We start from the raw sequence: 21,224 nt of genomic DNA, 5'->3' as shown, positions 1-21,224 counted from the left end.
TATATAATATTTAGATTTTTTCTATATTTAATAAAAAAATAAAAAATAAATCATTGAAAAATAAATAAAAAGTATAAATAAATGTAAATCTTAAATTGAGATAAATAAAGATATTGTTCCATTTATAAATTGATCTTGAAAAAAACAAAAGTACTATAATTTGATTGATATATTTTTGGAATGTTTGGAAAGAGACAAATAATAAGAGAAGAAAATAAATAAATCTTTTAAAAAATGATGAAATAAAAAGAAAAAAGTAATTTTTCTTGTCTTGAGAAAAAAGAAAAAGCAAAAGAGGTCGAGAAATAAGTCATTTATTTCTCATCCATCCCAATAAGATGGTGAATCCACATTTATTTTTCATCCATTCAATTATGATCATGAAATATAAAATTATTATCTGTTTTAGATTTTCTTTTTGGTGAATTCTTTTTTAGATTTTCAATCAAGGTATCCCTAATACTATATTTAATATGATACTAATTGCTTTTTTTATCAGAATGTTATACATAAATAAATTCTTGAATAATTGCAAATTTAAAAACTTAAACTCGTATCATCTCGATTAAGAAAACAGATAAAACTAGTTTCCTTCTTTTATATACTCTTTTCCATGTTCTATTTACCCGCGAATTTTAGTAGTTCAGCTAAATTAGAAAAGCATTGAATTAAGTAACTAGTTAAATTAGACTTATTATATTTATTCTAATATTAATATTACACAAGAGAATTTATATTTTTTATTTGAAAAAAAAAAAAAGAGATTATATTCCGTGTTAAATATTTGAGAGGCTCGCAGACATAGACTAATTGATTAAGGCTAAATTACAATTAAATGAACTCATAATTACCAGTATTTTACTTAATATATGCCATAAGAATATTATTACCTACAAAATCAATTCTTTTTTCAGCACAATTTCCGATTCACAGATCTTCAACATTTTGATTTGAGTCTTTGATTAGTTAACTAATCAAGTATTAAAAATAAATATTGTACTTATAAAAAAATACACAGGAGAAAAAGGTTCCCAACAACGGGATTAAAAAGAAAGAAAGAAAGAAAGAGAAGCAACAAAAAACCGTTAAAACTAACGGAGAATTGCTCATAGTTCTTTTCTTCTTCTTTCTAATTTGTAATGTAAAGAGAGATAATAAAAAGATCTAAACGGAACTGTTACCGCTGCTCATTTTTAGCCGTCTAGTAGGGGAATCTAAGGAAGTAGGAGAACACGGCGCTGAAAATGACAACATCGGCGACGGGGACCATGACGGCGATCCACAAGGCGAAGGAGAGGATGGAGAAGATAAAGATGACGGTGAGGGAGATAATGAGGACGATGAAAATGAGATGGACGGCGGAGATGAAGAGAGATCAAAACTATCTCTTGATTTCCTCTTGTTTACATTGTTACCAGTACTGTTGTTGAAGTTGTGGCTTGTTTGTTGACTTTTCAATTTGAGCTCTCTTGCAGTCATGTAATCTCTTATCCGTTTAACATCAGATAGTTTCACCGGTTTCACTAGGAAGTCCTCTGCCCCTTCTTCCAAACATCTATTACCCAAAATTCAAGCGATTAGGTTCATTTTAAAAGCCATGAGCATAGATTATTATAATTTAAAAGTTAGTTTCTTTTTCCTTTTAAACATATTCAGTTACCGGTCAATTCGCGCCATGACATTCTCTGATGACATAATGACAACTGGTATTTCTCTGAAAGTAGATGATTCTTTGATTTTCTTGAGTAACTCGTAACCAGTCATTCCAGGCATACAGTAATCTGTAATAATGAGATCCACTTTTAGGCCTTGAATCGAAGTGCTTTTCTCTTCATCTAATCCCAAGAATTGGAGAGCTCTTCTTCCACTATCCACTGCGGTGACTGCAAGAAACAAGAAATCACAGTTTACTATATGGAAAAACGAAGATTTCAAATGCTTGGAATAGGAATGAAAAAAGAAAAAGGCGAACCTTTGCAAGATGTGATTTTGAGTAAACGTTCAATGACTTTACGATCGACAAGGCTATCATCCACTGCTAAAACATGTACTTCATCATTATCACAAGACGAGAATTCAAATCCCTCTATTTTCTCTGACCTCCATCTCCGGGAAGCGATGCCGTTTCTTGCCATAGGAATTGAAGAGTCGGTATTTTCTTCTCTTTTTCTTTTGTTTTGTTTTTTTTTTTACTTTGTTTAGTTGCTTAAAGCAGAGGCAAAGAAACAAGGGATGTGCGACTCTTGGGACCTTTGCTTTTATACGATGTTAATGTAATGAAGATGTAAATGAAATATGTCCATCTGTCTGTCATTTTGGTGTTTCCTCTCCCTCTCTATATCTCTCTATATCAAAATCAAATCTTTCATTTCTCTCTCTAAGAAATCTTGAAATCTGCCTTTTCTAAAAAAAATAAAGAAATTCTTTTATTTGTGAGGACTTAATAACGCTGAGATTCCTGAAATCCACTTTGGTGCGATCTCCAAATCAAAGTGAAAGCCACACGAAGAAGGATAGGAAAAAATAAAATAAAGCAATAACTCAATGTATCGCGAGATATTAAAAAGTGTTGGGATGCGAGAAAGGGTAGGAGAGATTGGTCGGGATGGAGGAGGGAGTTGACCGGGGGTCAATGGAGGACCGCGCCGTCAAAATCCGAATAGGGAAATGACAGACACGGAACCCGAACCGGCGGCGAAAGCCAAAGGGTTATTTATTTTACTCTTTCTAAGTTTGCCGGTGGTGGAGATTTATTACAGCTCTGTTTCTGTTTCTGTTTCTGTTACTGCTGCTGTTAGTGTGTGACTACTGTATATGTTGTTTTTTTAAAAGCAGAGAGAGAACAGGTGGCATTTCTGTAATAAAGACACGTGACAGCATAATCGACTTGCTGTTCCTGTAAGCCTTGCTAGCCTTGCCTTATGTCTTTACACGTGCTTCGTTTTCTTTTTTTCTTATCTTTCTTTAATACTGTAAAATTTATATTTCTTTTTAAGTTATTAATATTTTATTCATGTGTATTTAGCGATTATTATTATTTTAATTATAAAATTAAATTTTTAAATATAAATTTTTAAATATTATTATTAATTTATAATATTTTAAAAAATTAATAATAAACTAATTATTTTTAAATATTATTATTTTTTAAAACTTTTATCAGTAAAATAATATAAAAATTATTTTTAAATATTTATTTATTAATTTTGATATTATATAAATTATCAATATAATTATATTACTATTCTTTTAGAATTAAAATTTAATTTATTAATTAAATATATTTTTATAATTAAAATAATTATCTAACTAAAAAATTAATTTATTAGTTAAATATAACATTAAAACATAATTAGTATAATATTTTTAAAATAATTATTATCTAATTAGAAAATTAATCATTATCTAGTTAAAAAATTAATTTATTATTAATATGTTATTTTTTAGGACTAGAATGAGTATTTAATTAAGAATGTAATTTATTAATCAATAAATTAATTGAAAAAATTATTAAATTGCACATAAACTTAAACTTCATGTGTCAAAAATAAAAAATTTAAGTATCAAAATTTAAGCACACATATTAAAAAAAATTTAATTCAAAAATTTATATATATAATATCTTACTTGAAAATTCATAGCCATAAAATATATATTACTTGAAAGGAAAAAATATATGAATTACTTTTATTTGATATTTTCTTGGTATATAATATTATGGAGGCAAAATTTTAAAGAGGGGATGATAATGAAAAAAATCGATCCAAATAAATGAATTTGAATTGAATTTTAAAAAGTTTAAATTTAAATTTAGTTTACTTTTACAAGTTCAAATCTAATAAAATTCAAATAATAATTCTTTTTTATATTTAAATAATATAATTAAGTAGATAATTTTATGACTATGAATACACGCATTCTTATTTTACATAAAATCATACTTTTAATATATTATCATATATATAATAACATAATTTAATTATAAAATAAGGATATGTACATTTATATTATAATATTTACAATTTTACATAAAAATTAATACTCTTATTATATATCATAGATTACAATGAGATTTAAATAGATAAGAATTATATATTTATATAAGATAGTAATTTAAATAGAACTTATATTTATTTTTTTAAATTTAAATTTAATTTGATTACGAATTGATTCGATCAAAATATAATGGAGATTGAGTTTAGTTATCTCCAACTTAAACTCAACTTAATCAATATCAAATAAACTATTCAAATATTTTTTCAAATCGATGTCGAATAATTTACGAGTTGATTCGATTCATTTATACTTTTATAATTAATAAAAATTACAACAAAATAGTAAAAAAAACTTATTGAGCTTTTATCATAAATTACATATTAATCCTTATAACAAATTAGTCTTTCAATTAAAGCTTTTATAAAATAATATTGTCATTTTATATTTTTAAATTTATTTTCTATAAAAAGTTATCTTATTTGAAAATTATACTTTTTATTTTTATTTTTCCTCCTCATCTATTTTTTCCACTCTTTTATTAAATAAAAGGTAATGCCTCGGAATCTTGATGATTTCTATCCATTCTCAACAAATTTAAGTTTAATTGATTCTAATCTTTATTTAAATTCATTTTATATTTAATAGTTTTATTAAGTTCATCATTTCAGAGGAGAATATATAAATTTGTAATTAAATAGAACAAGGAGTTAGGATAAAAGCATTTCCATATCCACCAAAAGAATAAATAGTTTTTGTTTTTGAAGTTTATAATATAGAATATGGAGGACCTAAGAAGTAGGAGAAATGGCAAAATTGTAAAGAATAGTAAAGAAAATGTGAAAGAAAGAGGACAAGGAAGGAAGGGAGGGAGGTGGAAAGAATGAGTTGAGGAGACCCAAAAGAAATCTCTGGTGTGGGACCAAAACGCCCTTTTTCATGCTCTGGACTTTTGCTTACTTTTCAAAATATTTATTCAGACAACATCATATCTTCTTTTATATTCTATTGTCTAATACCAGCGATGATTTTATTTCCATTTTCTTCATATCCTTTCCTTATCATCATCGTATCGTATCTTCTTCTCTCCTCTCCCTCATCCTTCCTGTCTATCTCGCATTAAATTATCGCCTATTACCAAAGCCTTAATTAATCTTCTTACAATAAAGCAATAAAATAAATTTAAGAAAAAAAGCTAATCTTACAAAGTAATTATGATTGTTTTGTCACAGTCACTTCACTTGCCGTTTGATTCGACTTCAAAGCCATCTAGTGCACATGGTACTTCGGTTTCCGCCAAGGGAAAATGTTTTTACTTTTTTGTTTTTTTTTTTTCTTTTTCTTTTTCCTCTAAATTTCTTTTATTTTCTTGTAAACTGTTATCTACTTTCAGATTACTTTTTTTTTTTTCCCATTTTTAATAGAGGCTATTTTTAGCTCAGATAAGTTGAGTAATAGTAATAGTGGATTCTATTTGTTTTGTTGACACGTGTAATTGTGTGAAATTAAAATCAACAAATAAACCTCGTTCATTTATAACTAACAATTCTGACACCTCAACTATATCATTAGAGACTATTTCTCAATAATAATTTTTCTTAAAAAAAGAATATACATCAACTTTTTATTAAAGCTTAATGTATATTATTTAAAATTAAAAAAATTATGAATTAAAAATATATTTAATAACTTCAAAAAAAATCAAAATTATCTGATATTAATTTATATAATGAACTATTCATTTACTCGTACACACACGGCCGTTATTATTATTCTAATTTTAAAATTAAGTTGACAGGATACAATTAATAAATTTTTTAATAATTAATATTATTTTATAATTTTTTAAAAAATAATAAACTAACTATTTTATATTTTTTTAATTTTTTTAAAATTTTCAAAATTTTATTAATATAAAAATATAAAAACTATTTATTAATTAATTTTAATATTATAAATTAACATATCAATATAATTAATATTATTATTATTTTAAAATTAAAATTTTATTATATAAAATATAATATTAAAATATAATTTAAGATGTTATTTTTATATTAAAATTATTATTTAATTATAAAACTAATTTATTAGCTACTATAATAGTAAAATATAATTATTATGCTATTTTACATGATAGAGTTAATATTATTATTTAATTAAAAAAATTATTTATTAGTTAATATAATATTAAAATATAATTAATATTGTATCTCTCAAAATTAAAATTTAATTAAAAATTAATAAATTAATAATAAAAATTATATATATATGAGTTGAGAAACAATGCGTTTTGTGTAGGGAAAAATAATGCGTTACTATAACACATAATATAGGCAATAAGCACAAAGAAATAGTAGCTTATTGGAGAGAAAATGCGAATGTCCATTGTAGGTCTTTTATAGCTGCCCTCCATAGTCTTCATTAATGGCCACCTCACGATCCTTTTGAACCCACCTCATAGCCTAAGATGCTAAACCCAACTTTGATCCAATCCCCAGCCTAATATTTTATTAATCTCGTTTCGATTTTCAATATTATAGATATTGATGACTTTTTTACACTATAGCAGCTTACTATATTTTAGATTTTAATCTATTTATATTATTGAACAAATAAAATACTTAAATTACGGTAACTATAACTCGTAAAGTTAATCATTTTATTTTTCTAAAAGAGGATAAAACTCTGCATTTGACTTATTAATTTGTAAGTTAAAATTTTATTCTATCAAATGCTATAAAACATGCTCTCAATTATCATTATATTTCTCAGCTACCTAGTTATTATTCTATCTCTATGTCTCAACTTAATTATAATATAACTTTTCGAGTATTAGAGTAGAGATAGTGACCCACTCACGTAATATTTAAATAATTTTATAAATTTATATGCATAAAACTACTTAAAATATATTAAATATAAGTTTATCACATATATAATATCAAATATTTATTTACATCTACTTTAATTTTTATGAATTTAAATAAAAATACTTTTGCATATCATAGTTAAAAGCAAAAATTTAAAATAAAACAGCATAAAAATCAAGCTCCTAATATCCCTTTTTCAATAGGTAAATTTCTGTAAAAAGAAAAAATTGAAAACATTTTCCAAGGAGGTATAAAACAATTAGTTGACTTGATAATCATGAAAAGCAAAGCTAAAACAAATCAAAAGAGATCCAAATAAAATAAGCACAAAATATTTGCTTTAGTCAAACAGAATCTCAAATTGGCGCAAATAGGACCCACAAAATTTAATCTTGCCTCCTAGTTTACTTTTACGTGATTATCAAAGGAGAAACTTTTATTTTCTGAGCATCGTGGGGTCGATCCGTCTCACAATTTTCTCACCAATCTTTGTTAGATAAGGTCTTGAATCTCGATCCTCAACATAATACATGGCCTTGCACATTGGCCCTTCTATTTTATTTATGTGTACATTCAACTCATTTCATGGCCGACCAACTAAATTACCTATACTGAAATAGATCCGACCATGCATATTATGGTTCTTTGAGAATCATTCATGGACTATATATGTGGTCTATGAATAGATCATAAAGAACAAAGATAAAAAAAAAATAGAACCCACATCCTAAATTCAAGCTTTTGACAAACCCTTTTAATGGGGTAATGAAAAAAAAAATCATTTAAAAGAAAGGTGTTTGTGAGTGATCTTTTCTTCTTTTGTTTTATGAGATTTGGGCATCTATTTTCTTCTTTTGTTTTTTTTTCCCAAAAAATTGAGTCCTTCTTGATATGAAGCATCTTTTTTATTTTTCTTTCTTGCTTCTTGTACTAGCAACATCATAGGAGCCACGGATCTTTCTCCCTTTACCAAGCAAGTAATCAAAGAAAATAAAAATTAAAGATACCAAAAAACACATCTTTTCAAATGCAAATAGCATCTTCTCATCTAAGGTAATAATAATAATAATAATAATAATAAAAAGATTTTTATTTTTATTTTTTTGTGTGTGTAAGGAACAAACAAAAAGGGATATGCTATAGTAATGTATTTTTCCCACCCTTTTCACAAGAATATTTATCAATATATTGATGAAGATTAGGCACATCTAATGTTATCACTTTGATTTAAAATCTGTACAAGTCATAGTTTGATGGACGGCGAATCCGACACTCTTCATGCACCCATTGGCAGAATGAATCAAAATTAGGCACAAAAATACAACAAGAACAAGAAGATGGACCTAAATTTAAAAAGGGTGAGGTCATTGATCCTCTTATTCTCATGTGTCAATTTTGATTAACTACTTGAAACCAAATGTTCGGTTTGATTCGTCAGAAGTGGTGGAGAAAATAATAGAAAAGAAACTCCAAATCTGGCAACACCCACTTAGGTTCCACAGTCTAATTTCACTACTACTAGTTTATTTCTTTTATTTATTTATATTTTCAATATCATATCTTTTTATCTCATCAATAATCTGGTTATCCAGTCATTCCACTCCCAAAGGCCGGCGATTCAAATCTTACTCAAAAGTAACAGCTCACTAATCATCCACTGGCATGTCTCCACGTATCTCTTTTTCATTAGAAGCTGAGTAGTCACAAACTATAATACGATATTCCATATAAAAGCAGTAGATTTTTATTGATGTTAACCCAGGAATGTGGAATGTTTAAATTCTGGACCTCCCTACCACTCTTTGGTTGACTTAATCATACTCATTAAATTCTATTTTTTATCAATTTACTTATTTATATTTTATTATCAGCATAAATGAACTCATTTATGTGAGGGAGTTCAAACAACATATTAAAGAATGGATGGGCAAAACTTTCTAAAAACTTCTAATGACCTAATTTGTTTATGGCTATGATATTAATATGAGTTAATCAAAGGATGCATAACCTTTTATATTGCACTTTGTTTATTTATTATATATTCTTAAAATATATTATATGAAGAGTACTTTAAATAATGAATTACAATAAATTATTAATTTATTTGTAATTTCAAACGTAAAATTGAAACATATCAATAGACATACAGCATTTCAAACAGACTCTTTTGGAGGATACAAATTAGAAAAACATTACAAACACTTGCTTATTGCAACACATCTTTTTTCTCCTTATATTTGCTCATTGCAATAATACATTGAAAAATTAGCAAACTAAATAGGGCTGGAATATGTTACTGGGCTCACATTATTTTAGACTTGGAGATCTCAATAATGGGCCTTCTCATGATCCAATTGATTAAAATAACTTCTCTGGATGGACGGACTTCGCCGGAGCTGAAAGGGGAAGAATGGAGTGCGCTGCGAAGGGACGAGGACGCCGGTGCATCGGCCCGCCTACAAGACGTTGTGCTCGTTGCAGTGCTGTCGCTTATTGTTCCGTCTCTCATCAGGTAACCTCAATCTTGATTTTCTTTTCGAATGATTGTTTGTTTGTTTGTTCTAAATTGCTGTGTTTGGAAGTAGATATTGCATTGGAGTGAGCATAAAGAAGAGTGTGAAAGGTTAGAGCAACAAATGAAGCGTGCTGATGACCTGAATGATTTCCCTTTTACTTTTACTCCACAACTCATATTTCAGGTAATTTTACTAATTTTTTTGTCGCAGATGCATATTATCAATTAATTACGATTTAATCATATGGGTGTTGAAATAGGAGGAGAATAGGTGCTCGTTCTTGAGCAAAAGAGAGATTCACGGGTTAGGGATGTGGATTTGTGAATGCAGCTGCGGTGCATCACTTGCTTACTCTGACTGTTTAAGGTTCATTAATTCTCATCTCGTTTTAACTGCGTTCTTGCATAATCAACACGGGTACTTGATCATTGTTAAATAAACTAGTTAATTTTTTTTTGTTTTTTATTTTATCTTGGCTGTGTATTTTTATGTGGTTGACAACAGGTCAAAGGATGAAGGTTGGAATCTCTCTGGTGATGTATGCCCATGCCGTGGTATCACACTATGCTTCCAGCTTTTATTTTATTATACCTTTTTCTTTTGTTATTTTCGTGACATAAAAAAATCACCATGCAGTCTTATGCAGGGCCTGTGTCACCAATTTCAAAGCATTTAAGTAGCTGGATGGATTACTACGAGTGGAGGTGCATCCCTCTACATTCACCTGTTGCTTTGCTGCTTCACTGGGTACGAATGTGGATTATGTTAGTAACTAATTGAAAGTTAGAATATGCATCGTAAGACCTATAAATGTAGTCTAATCAAAGAACCTGGTAGAACATAGATTCTCAAGTTTAAGGCCTTATTTGGATACTTATTTTTGGAATTGATTTCTAAATTTTCTGGGTGGACTTTAAGAACTGAATTCAGCAATTGCTTTAAACTGCCAAAATATGCTAGTTTAAAATGTTTATGCAGATTTAGCCAGAAACTTACTGCCCTTTCATTCAGTTGTAAGAATAAAAATTTGTCAAGGAAAACTAAATTCAAAAATTCTTGCAAGATAAGTGGGTCTAACTTATGAACTTCATTCTCCTATATATTCCAGTACTGCATTCCATTACAAGCACATATATAACATAGCTGATTCTAGGGTTTTTATCTATCAGCCACTTACAATTTACTATGCCACTCAAGTTGCCCGTACGATAAGCTCGACTTTTCAAAGCTGCAAAAAATTGTGCATACACTATCTTGGTGAGTGTGCAATAAGAAAGTTTGATAAATTTTTGTACAACTTTTTTCTTAGTGTTATACTTTTGTTGTATTTAGTGTTGACTAAACTTATACCTTTTCATGTCCTTTCTTTGCTTCTATGTGACTTTATAATTTTAATAACCTTCATCCTTTCCTGTTTCCTAAGGAAATTATTCTGATGTTATTTAATTACTGTAGCTAATAAAGTTGGACTTTCTTTTATCGTAATAAATAAGGTTAGTTGAAGAGTTGTGTTTTTAACCTTAAGATCAGAATGCAGGATGTTGATTCTGTTTGATGACATAAATGTATATCATTTTATTTTATGATTATAGCTGTTTGATTTCTCACGAGAGTAGTTGTTCTGAACTGTGCTTTTCGATTTCCCTTCTTGTACAAGTTCAATTATGGGCTTGCGGTTGGTTTGCCAGCTCCCAGATGCCCTACATCCTTACTTCCAGAGAAGACTTAGTTTATGACAGTACCTGTCAAGGAATTGTTTTGCTTGCTTGGTCGATGAAGTAGTTACAACATCCTCTACAAATTTTTTTAATCACCTATAGCTACCATTGTAAGAACAAAGTGTTTATGTGTGATTCAAAACAATAATGATAAAAATTACCATTCTAAACGCCTGGCATTGAAGTTTTTGGCCACTTAGGTTCTAGGTACTCTCTTTTTGTGTCAATTAATACTGTTATAAACTTGGAGTATACACTTATTTGAGTTTTTCAATATGCGTTAATTAAATTTCCATGTTACAAGTAGCTTATTTATAGGTTCCCTGGATCTAAATTTATCAATTGCTCTTCTAAGGGCCTGAAAAAGAGCTTCTACAACTGGCTGTGTTTGGAGAATTGCATGCCCTTTTTCCAGGCATGAAGGTGCATGTAGATCTCATTGGACCTGCAATTCCAGAACATAGGTTGGTTAATTACTTGAAGTTAAAAATCTTTTGGCATTTCATTTGTTAGTTTCTGTATCACTGTGCGTCAACCTTGTGCTTTCAGATGGCTTCCACTTGGAAGTCCTCTCAACTGTCTTACACAGCTGTTTCTAGATAGCAAATCCACTGAATCTTTAATTCGAGGATTTTTGTTGTTTCTCTTTCTGTTTGTTCTTTTTACCTGTTGGAGCTTTTTTCTTTTTTCTTTTTTCTTCCTGAATAGGGATGGTCAGAAGATTGATCTTTGCAGCTATGCTCATTGCTCAGATAGAGATTGCATCTGCAGGCCCTCAAGCAAAACGAGTGCAGACGCTGGTAAATATTCACAAGTGACATTACAGCTTCACAGAGGATTTTACCATGACTGTTACAGAGATTTAGCAGAGGTCTTCTTTTCCCAATTCTCTGTGAAAATATCAGCATACATATACATATAGTCACATATTCTCCTTCTCATTGTGTTGTCTGTTAAGCTTTTATTATTTGGGAAGTGATTTTCTCTTCTGTATTTGTTAGTTGTGCAGTTTCTCACGATGTGTTTCTTGAACAGGGTTCATCTCCAAATCTAGTCATTGCTCCAAATGCTGGCATTGCTGCTTATTCGAGTTGGTTACCTACTATTGTATGTTTTTTATGCTATGAGCATCTACCTCTAAGCTATTTTGGCGTTCTGTTTTTAATGATTTCGTTTATTTCAGTCTCTTCTTCTACTGACTATAGCTGGTTGCTTGGATGAACATGCCAGGAGTTGATAAACGAGATAGGTGTCCCGGCAGTATTTTCAGATTATTGTGAAGAAGCTTGTCATCTAGGAGTGAGCTGCATAACCAGTGTAACTGGCTGTTCTCTTGCCCTTCCGGTTTGTATTCATAATACTTCTTTCATTTTCAGGAGTTTTCTCTAATTATTGAGCTGCAGTGCTGATCATTTTGTGATTGGTAATTGCGGTCTCTGCTTTGTAGATTCAAATAAATCCTTTCAGGCAGCCAATGGTGGTAGAAGACAGTGCCTTGCTTCTTCCCTGCTATTCAAATTGCTTTATATTTGGGATGTAAAGCGGCCAGCTTAGATGGGTTAAGAATGGTGCGAATTTAAGGCCACGGTTGCATAGTTGCATCTAACATGGTAGTCTAGTTCTTCAAGCATTTTTCAGTGGCTTCTTCAAGGAATATGCTGGAGTAAGAGAGCCAGAAACCAAGCTTACGTATTGGCATGGGGACGAGACAAGTTTATGGATGGAGCAAGCTTGCAGACGGCTTGACAAAGTTCACATTGTGCTTGGATGCCGTGGTTACGGAGATCTAGAGGTGAACGCGTAATTTGAGCAAAAATTAGCTTTCTATAATGGTAATTGGCGTTTACCACTTGGTCGTTTTGGTCTGTTCAAGCTAACTTATAACAGTGGGGAATTCAGATTCTCCCACTGAACTTAAAAGATGGTTTGTGAAGCAGTTGCTAGCTAAGGATAACGCTTTTCATGTATTTTATAGCTTTTAGTAACATTATTTATTAAGGTATCATTTGGGCCGAGAAATTTTAAAATTCATAGATTTAATTAAAATTTATGAATTTAAACTCCATTTATTTAAAATATGTGAATTCTTAAAATCTCACCATCTGCATTAAATATGAAAATAATGAATTTTTATTTAAAAGTAATGATAATGTTAGAATAAGATAAATTTATTTGGAATAATATTAAAATATAATAAAAGGATAAAATTCACTATTTAAAATAGTGTATTTTGTTCATCTACAATTCAAGGCTCTTAAGAAATTATGGAAATCCCATTAATTTAGGCAATTAATGGAAAAGCCAATATGACTTTCTCTAAATCCTTTTTGGCATTTCTTTACATCAATAGACTTGATGCCATGAATATCTGCCCTCATCAAAGGGATCGACTGGTAGAGCCATAGCGTCAAGATGAGGAAAATCATTCTCAAAACATGGCAATATCAGTTAGTTAAGACAATAGCGATGCACACAACAGTTTTGGTTGTTGGAGGGAATGGAAAGTATTTAATTCTTGGGGGCATTAGAAGTATGGTATAATGCATATTGAAGAGTATTTTTCTGATTTCTTGCCAATTCGAGACCCCGTGATAAAGTTAATAAACCAAGAGACTGTAGTCAAGTCTAGAAATAGGAAACTAGCGAAAACAAATTCTCATAAAGAACATACATTTCTATGAGAGGAACTATCAAATCTCCTATGCTTTATTCAGGAATGAGTTTTTTTTTTTTTAATGCCAAAAACCTACACCAGCTGGATTTTACGACACTACAGATTCCAAAATTATATGTTATTTATAATTCTAGACATAAGATGGATTATGACTTTGGTACGTGTCAGCATAAACATTGAGCATGGTGACAACTCCTTTTCATGGCAAGTTAGCAGTAGGCGGACATGGCTCTGTTGGAAGGGTTAAAATGGTAGCCGTGGCGGCTCCTTCTCCCCAACGTCGGATCTGGATATACACCTGATTATTTTGAAATAGATTAAGCTATGTTAGCCTCAGCAGTACCGGCGAGTAAGTAATATCGGAACATCTGGTAGGACGTCAATCCTTCTCAAGAATATGTAAACCTCAATTCATAAAGATCAACAATCATATATATAACATAAGAAATGAACCTCCATCTTAGTGATTAGTGTGAAAAGCTTGGATTCTAAATTAAAAACAAGATTCCAGACAATTGACATACTGGTGGAAGTCCACCTATCACCCAAGCCCAAGCCGAAGGTGTTTGTTCTATGAAGGCTTATCATACCACCAGGAGTTGCACCCATACTAGAAAGGATGACATACCAATGAAACTAACGACTGATGCAGGACCCACGTGCACAGCTCATTTCAGCCTTGGTGGAGTTCACGAAAATAGCAATCGGCAAAAAGAGTTTTCAAGTGCTTATTATTATTTAAATAACAAAAAAAAAAAAAAAAAAAAAACTGATTATGATAGCAGAACAGTTAGAACTATTTGGCATATCAAGAAAATGAATATATTGTGTTCCAGTTCCAGAGCACTTGCAGCCTATTCAATTGATGATCACAGATGTATCAAATCGCAGCTCCTCAAAAGAAAAATACACAAACAAAATGCAGGAATTCTGCCCCACAACTTGAGAAGAATCAGAATTCTATACAGAAAACCAAAAAAAAAAAAAAAAAAATCATTGCCGGGAAGAGATCACCATCTTCACTAACATTTATTTGCTATCATTTTGGGATGACTTCTGTGGATAATGAGTGGGGTTTGTTGGAAGCTTATCCCAAATGTTAGTTTATGGAAGCACAGCTCTAACTTCTTTCCTATCTGCTCCAAATGACTGCAATTGAAATCAGAAAATCATCAGTATCAAAAGAAAAGAAAAAGGATGGCACCTGTATGTTGAAATTCAAATTAGTTTATTGTATGTTTATTCTGCAAATGAAGATAAAAACGCTTATGTGCTACTTTAAATGCACAACTGGAATGGAATGAAGTAGGAACAGACATCAAGATGACAAACTGGCTTATGCTCTTCAGTTATTTGATACAAATGCAAATACATTAAACTAACTTATGCTCTTTAAAGTATAGCAGCTACACAGTTTCCCTAATGTTAAAGTATATCTAATTATCGCATTGGATGCAATTAAAGCTAATAAGTTGTGATTAAATGAACAGTAAAATCTTTTAGTTAAAAAAATAAGAACATGTTGATAATTAGAATCTTCCAACAAGGAGTAGAGAATAACAGGAACCAAAACACAGAAAGATACAAGGACATAGATTACCTCAGTTCCCAGACCTTTGACATACACATTTGTGAAAAGTTCTGATGGTTCTGGCATTGGGCTTTCCTGTACATACAAATTTAAAGAAGAAATCAGAGGAAGGAACCATGAAAATTAGAAAACGATATGAAGCACACTAGAAATAATGAGCTACAGAAAAGTTTCATCCAATAGACAAAGAGTACAAAACATTCAAATTTAAATTATATAGGATTTCTTCTTGCCTTGGCTTGAGCAATAGCATCGTCTATTTCTTTTCTTATTTCTTTCTCCATATCCTGAAAGAAATAAAAAAAATTCAGTACTCTCAACATATTCATTCTTTATGAAATTTACATTTAAAACATTCTAAGTTCAAGTATACTCACAAAGCATTACATTTACAACATTCTAAATTTAAGAATACTACTCCACCAAGCACCAAGAGAGAAGGGATGGAGCTTAAATTTTGGAGATATGATACTGCTTCAAACATATACTAATAGCAAAGAAAATACAATAACAAGGTAATAAATACCTTTAGCTCTTTCTCGGTAGCTAGATCATGAGCTAATATCACCTTTCTGATTCTTTCAATGGGGTCACGTTCCTGAAAATCATGTCATAAAAAGAAAACATACGCACGTAAAACATCTAAAATGGAGAATCAACTTAATAGACAACAAAATAGTGGAATAAACTATGCATTAACCTGTCTCACACCACTAATCTCATCACGAGTACGGTAGGTGCTGCCAGGATCAGACATGGAGTGACCATGATACCTGTAGGTATCCATTTCAAGTATCTGAAACATGCATAAAAATTGAATAATCAGCTTATACCACTAATATAAGGCAAAAATAAACATGCATCAAGCAATTCGATTAATATCTTAGTATATTCTAACAACCCAATTGAATGTTGACAAGAGCAGATATCATGACATAGCATTTCTGCTGGTTTTCAAAATAGTGTTCATTGCCTATAATCGACAGATTTAATGTGAAGTATGACCAGAATTTGGATGTGATTAAATTCACAAATAGAAATCAAATTCATGAATGTGAACAAGAGCTATTTAAAGCAAGTTTTTAATTACGCCTTTTTATAAGAACTTCAAAACCACACTGAAGTTAGTCCAGTCAACCAGCTGTAGTAGGCTAGAAATATGCATTATTTGGATTCCTCCAGGACATGGCAAAACAACTCTTAGAATTTGACTTGATAACAAAGATTACCAATTTGGCATGTGTACTGGCTCAAAGTACACCAAAAATATTTAACATAAGGGAAACAGAAAAGTATAGGAAAAAACAATTACATAAAATGAAACTCACAAGTGGACCATTCTTCAAGACAAACTCCTTTGCAAATTTGCATGCCTGTTTCACAGCAAGAACATCCATACCATCTACCTGAAAAAATAGCAAAGAAAAAGGAATACATCATAAACCGTAATAGTCATACTTGTTTAAATGCACAAGGTGCATAGAGGCAAAAAGGGGTACTCAAGCCTAAGCACAGGCACACACCTGACGGACGCAAGGCAGAATTTTTTTCTAAGAAAATGATAAAATTCGTTACTAATAAGCTTATACAATAATATAACTAATAATACTCAAAACACAAGTGTCATGACCAAAAAAGCACATAAAAGTTAACAACAAAGGTTTTATAAATCAAAAAAAAAATTCGAAAGAAATGTTTAGAAGACCTCAAAATTAGAACGATATTCCTAATGCTGCTAATATTAAGGAGCAGAAATTCTTGAAGAAAAACACCTATCAAAGCACAACTAACCTAAACAAGTATTCCAGCAACTTCGAACTTTTTTTTTGCCCGTCTACTCTTTTTCTATTGATCATCTTCTTCTTTTTTCTCTTATTGAGATAACTTGGTGTGATTGGGTTTAAACTTAAATGAATGGCTCAAAGTATACACATAAAATAATCAAATTGTAACAGAAGCGCGCCTTGAGTATGCCTCGCCTAAAGCTTTAGGCGCACTAAGATGGGTGCCTTTGTAACATTACCCCACCTTTTGGGGGCGCCTCAGGCTCACTTGTGACACAGAATCATAGAAATAAATTGCACATTACTGGTCAAACCCCACAGCACCAAAGTAAAACATTCCATTCAGATGCAATGTAAAAGAAAAAAGGATAATAAAAACAAGAATAAAAGCAAATGCAGAACAATATCCAGCAATTAAGCACAACCAGTACAGAGAGCTCGCCCATGGTCTTCTAAGTTCTAATTTTCAAACTTAGATAGTAACCCAATGCACATTTAAAAGACCAGGTTGTATAAGGTGACCACTAAAGTAAATCACATGCACCATTTGACTAATTTTATAGTAATAAAACAGCCATATAACAATAAAACAATTCAACAATACTTGAGAGAAAAGACCTTCAATCCAGGAACATAATCACCACGCTTGTAATAAGCCGGACTCTTAGCAGCCCTCCACTCTGCTGTTCCCATACCATCTAACAACACACACAAAAATCACAATTAAAACAATTTAAAAGAAGAAGAAGAAGAAGAAGAAGAAGAAGAAGACGAAGAAATACTTACAGTGATTATTCTCGCAAACCAAAATAACAGGGAGATCCCAAAGAGCAGAAATATTAAGAGCCTCAAAGAGCTGTCCTTGATTAGCAGCACCATCGCCATAAAGCGCAAATGTCACCGTCTCATCCTTATTATACTTCTGAGCAAACGCCAATCCACAACCTAACGGAATCTGAGCTCCAACTATCCCATGCCCTCCATAAAATCCGGCTTCCTTCTTATAAAAATGCATAGACCCACCTTTTCCTCTCGAACACCCATCCTTTCTTCCCATCAGCTCCGCAAACACCTGTAACATGGTCCCACCCCGCCCCACAAACGTGCAGTGATCTCTGTACGCCGTTATGATGCAGTCCTTTTTCGTAATTGCAGCTTCCATCCCCACGGCTACTGCTTCTTGACCATCGTAGAGATGGCAGAATCCACGAATTAGTTTCGCCTTGTAGAGAGAATCGGCGGCTATCTCCATACGACGCATCGTGGCCATGTCACGGAAAAAGGAGAGTAGCTCCTGGGGAGTGGTGTCGACGTTGCGCGATGGAGGTTCGCATCTGTGAGGTGTGAAGGGAACGGAGGTCTCGATTGTGAGGGGATCCGAAGAGGTCGAGATCGGACGGCGGAGAGTGAACGCCGCGGCGGCGGCGGTGGTGGTGGTGGTGAGGGATTTAAGGAGATTGGATCTTGATGACGAAGTAAGGTGTGATAAAGCCATATCGACCGTTGGATTGAATCGGTCGGAGATAGGGGGTGTGATTTGAGGAGGATGGTCAGAGAGTAGGGGGTTCGGTGGAGAATATATAAATATAAAATGGCTTTGTTGAAGAATGAAGAGTCACTTAGATTATTCGCGGTTCCAAATTGTGTTCTCTTTTTCTTTTGCTTCTTCTATTATGTATTTTAATTTAATTTGGTTCCGTTACTTTTGCGGATTAATTTACCTCTGGATCAAGAGAGTACGCAGTAAAACGATTCAGAGTTCCCTTTTCTTTTTCTTTTTACTGAGACAGAAAAAGTTTTTAAAAATCTGTTAATTAAACAGGACTCATCTGATCAAGAAATATCTTTCATTCAAATAATTGACATCGCATCGCTTGGAATTCTTTTTCTTTCAAGTGATATTCTTTTAACTATTATTATTTTACTTCTTTATAATGCTATTATATTTCATAAATTTAGTAATTATATTTTTCTGATAATCATTTTTAATATAATTTTAGATCTCTTTTTTATAAAAAAGAATATACTTAAAGCTCCTAAAGTTCTTTCTATCAAAATGCACTACACAGAAAATTTTAGGATGATTCGACTACATTTTTTAAATTTTAAAGATAGAACAATTATATTATTAGAACTAATTACTTTTTTTAACTTAATAATAATTTCTTTATCAAAATGAATGAAAAATTAATATTTTATAATTTTTATTTGACAAAAAATAAAGTTAATATTTTTATATGAAAAAAGTAAAAATTAAAAAGATTTAAAGCAATTAATTTAATGTTTAAAAATAATTTATTTTGTACTATTACATAATGAAACAGATGAAATTAGCTTTGAATATACAATTATTATATTTTAAATTCTTATGGATATTATTAAGCTATTTTAAAATATAATGGTTTTATATTAAAAAAATAAAACATTTTAATACGGAATAAACTATTTACACTTTATAATTCTTAACAATATGCTTATTATCCTTTTTTGTTAATTTTTTTTATTTGAGTTAAGATCTCGTAATTGACAAAAAAAAAAAGTAAATCACTAACATTGGTGATACTATAGTAGTTAGTCATTTATTTTATTTTATTATATTAAAATTTCCTATGTTTTATGATAATATATGAATGTTCCTTGTTTTTTTTTAAGAATTCTCTTTATTTTTATAATTTCCAATTTAAGATTCTATTGATAATATCATTTTTTTTTTCAATAGAGCTTTGAGCTATTATATTAAAATTCAACAAATATTATAATTTAACTGTTTTTTTTAACTCATGAAAATAAATAAACTAATATAAAAATAATAAATATTAATATATGAAAAGTACAAGTTTCTAAACTCATAACACAAATTATGATATGTTTAAGTTATAATCTTATCTAAAGATGATTATTAATTACTGGAAAAGTGGGTTAAGAGTTACTATTAGTTTCAATAACTATTTTAAATTTTAATTTTAAATATATTAATATAATAGGTACTAATTTATATTGTTTTTATTAGTCCTATAAATTTAGACATTCAACTAAATTGTAATAAGATTATTAATTGTGTTATTGAATATAAAGAATTTAAAAATGTAATATTAAATATAAAAACATTTCAAATGGAACGAAAATAGATGTTCCAGTTACAATGGGCCAAAACTAACACATTGACTATGGAGGAGTTAATATATTATTATAAAACACATAAAAGTAAACATCATGAAGGAAAATAATAATAATAATAATAATAATAATAATAATAATACTTTTATTTTTATTTTCTAAATTGAATTGTTTTTTTTTTTTTTAATTTGATAGTAAAGTTAGTGAAAAAACTAATAGAAAAATGTATAAACTACTGTAAATGTTGAATTTTAACAGGGAAGCGCATTGTAATAAATGATTCATAAATCATATTATACAATGAATTGAACAGTACTGGCCAGTCTCTGTGTCTCTGTTTTGTTTCTATTTTTAGTAAGAACCGGTGCACGAGGTTACGAGTCACAACACAACACAAGCATAAAGCAGTTTGAGCCCAAACTCCAAAAATAGCAACTCCATCGACCGGAAAGCTCCAGTTACATATTTCTGTCTTTCTTACCCGACAATAGCATCGTGCGGTTAAGCTACCCACTGCCCAACGCCAACCTAATTGGATTTGAACCATTAACATTCTATTTTTCTTTATGGATCAATTAATTATTATTATAAAGTCCCTGAAGTTAGATTACAATTATAAGTACATCCACTCTATTTAATAATCAAATCAATTAGTGTTTAAATTTTTTCTATTAGTTATAAACTTTATCTGCTAATTTTTATTTTTTTTTTATCTTAGTCAGTGCAGTCGAAAAATTCAATTAATTTTAGTCACATTTAACAAAATTTGGTGTTTTATTAGAGAAGACCAAAACTTTTATTCTTAATATTTATAAATAAAAAGTAATTAGGTAATATTTAGCTGAAATTTTGAATATTGAAATTTAGCATTTTAAAGAATAATTGTAGCATAATTTTTCGTACTAATATTCTACGCTTCAAATTTTCTGATTTTAAAATACCTTTTATTATTTTAATA

General features: G+C 30.2%; 3 protein-coding genes across 4 annotated transcripts; 1 reads left to right on the top strand and 2 right to left on the bottom strand.

Annotated features, from left to right (window-relative positions):
* Positions 1-886: 886 nt before the first annotated feature.
* On the bottom strand, positions 887-2,403 carry LOC8270367 (two-component response regulator ARR5). The gene is made up of 3 exons (XM_002520155.4): positions 1,973-2,403; positions 1,661-1,883; positions 887-1,555 (listed from the first exon to the last, which is right to left on the bottom strand). Exons 1-3 carry the CDS (start codon positions 2,133-2,135, stop codon positions 1,165-1,167), a joined length of 777 nt encoding a protein of 258 aa, XP_002520201.1. The 5' UTR covers positions 2,136-2,403; the 3' UTR covers positions 887-1,164.
* A 6,750-nt stretch (positions 2,404-9,153) lies between these two features.
* On the top strand, positions 9,154-13,119 carry LOC8270366 (zinc finger MYND domain-containing protein 15). Of its 2 annotated transcripts, none has more exons than XM_048376853.1 (11): positions 9,154-9,378; positions 9,452-9,565; positions 9,642-9,799; positions 9,887-9,936; positions 10,029-10,129; positions 10,552-10,639; positions 11,456-11,564; positions 11,809-11,971; positions 12,136-12,207; positions 12,331-12,444; positions 12,548-13,119. In XM_048376853.1, the coding sequence occupies exons 1-11, from the start codon at positions 9,277-9,279 to the stop codon at positions 12,638-12,640; spliced, it is 1,164 nt and encodes a 387-aa protein (XP_048232810.1). In that variant the 5' UTR covers positions 9,154-9,276; the 3' UTR covers positions 12,641-13,119. The 2 variants fall into 2 exon arrangements, with proteins under 2 accessions (XP_048232810.1, XP_048232811.1); XM_048376854.1 differs by having other exon boundaries at positions 9,161-9,378; positions 9,642-9,748.
* A 1,431-nt stretch (positions 13,120-14,550) lies between these two features.
* On the bottom strand, positions 14,551-18,811 carry LOC8270364 (pyruvate dehydrogenase E1 component subunit alpha-1, mitochondrial). Its single transcript, XM_002520152.4, has 8 exons — positions 17,936-18,811; positions 17,768-17,847; positions 16,694-16,771; positions 16,066-16,161; positions 15,892-15,963; positions 15,599-15,652; positions 15,375-15,440; positions 14,551-14,923 (listed from the first exon to the last, which is right to left on the bottom strand). Exons 1-8 carry the CDS (start codon positions 18,642-18,644, stop codon positions 14,879-14,881), a joined length of 1,200 nt encoding a protein of 399 aa, XP_002520198.2. The 5' UTR covers positions 18,645-18,811; the 3' UTR covers positions 14,551-14,878.
* Between the last annotated feature and the right edge of the window lie 2,413 nt (positions 18,812-21,224).

The sequence above is a fragment of the Ricinus communis genome, chromosome 1 (assembly GCF_019578655.1).
Source record: "Ricinus communis isolate WT05 ecotype wild-type chromosome 1, ASM1957865v1, whole genome shotgun sequence".
Classification (NCBI taxonomy): Eukaryota; Viridiplantae; Streptophyta; class Magnoliopsida; order Malpighiales; family Euphorbiaceae; genus Ricinus; species Ricinus communis.
This window is presented reverse-complemented; position numbering and strand designations above follow the sequence as displayed.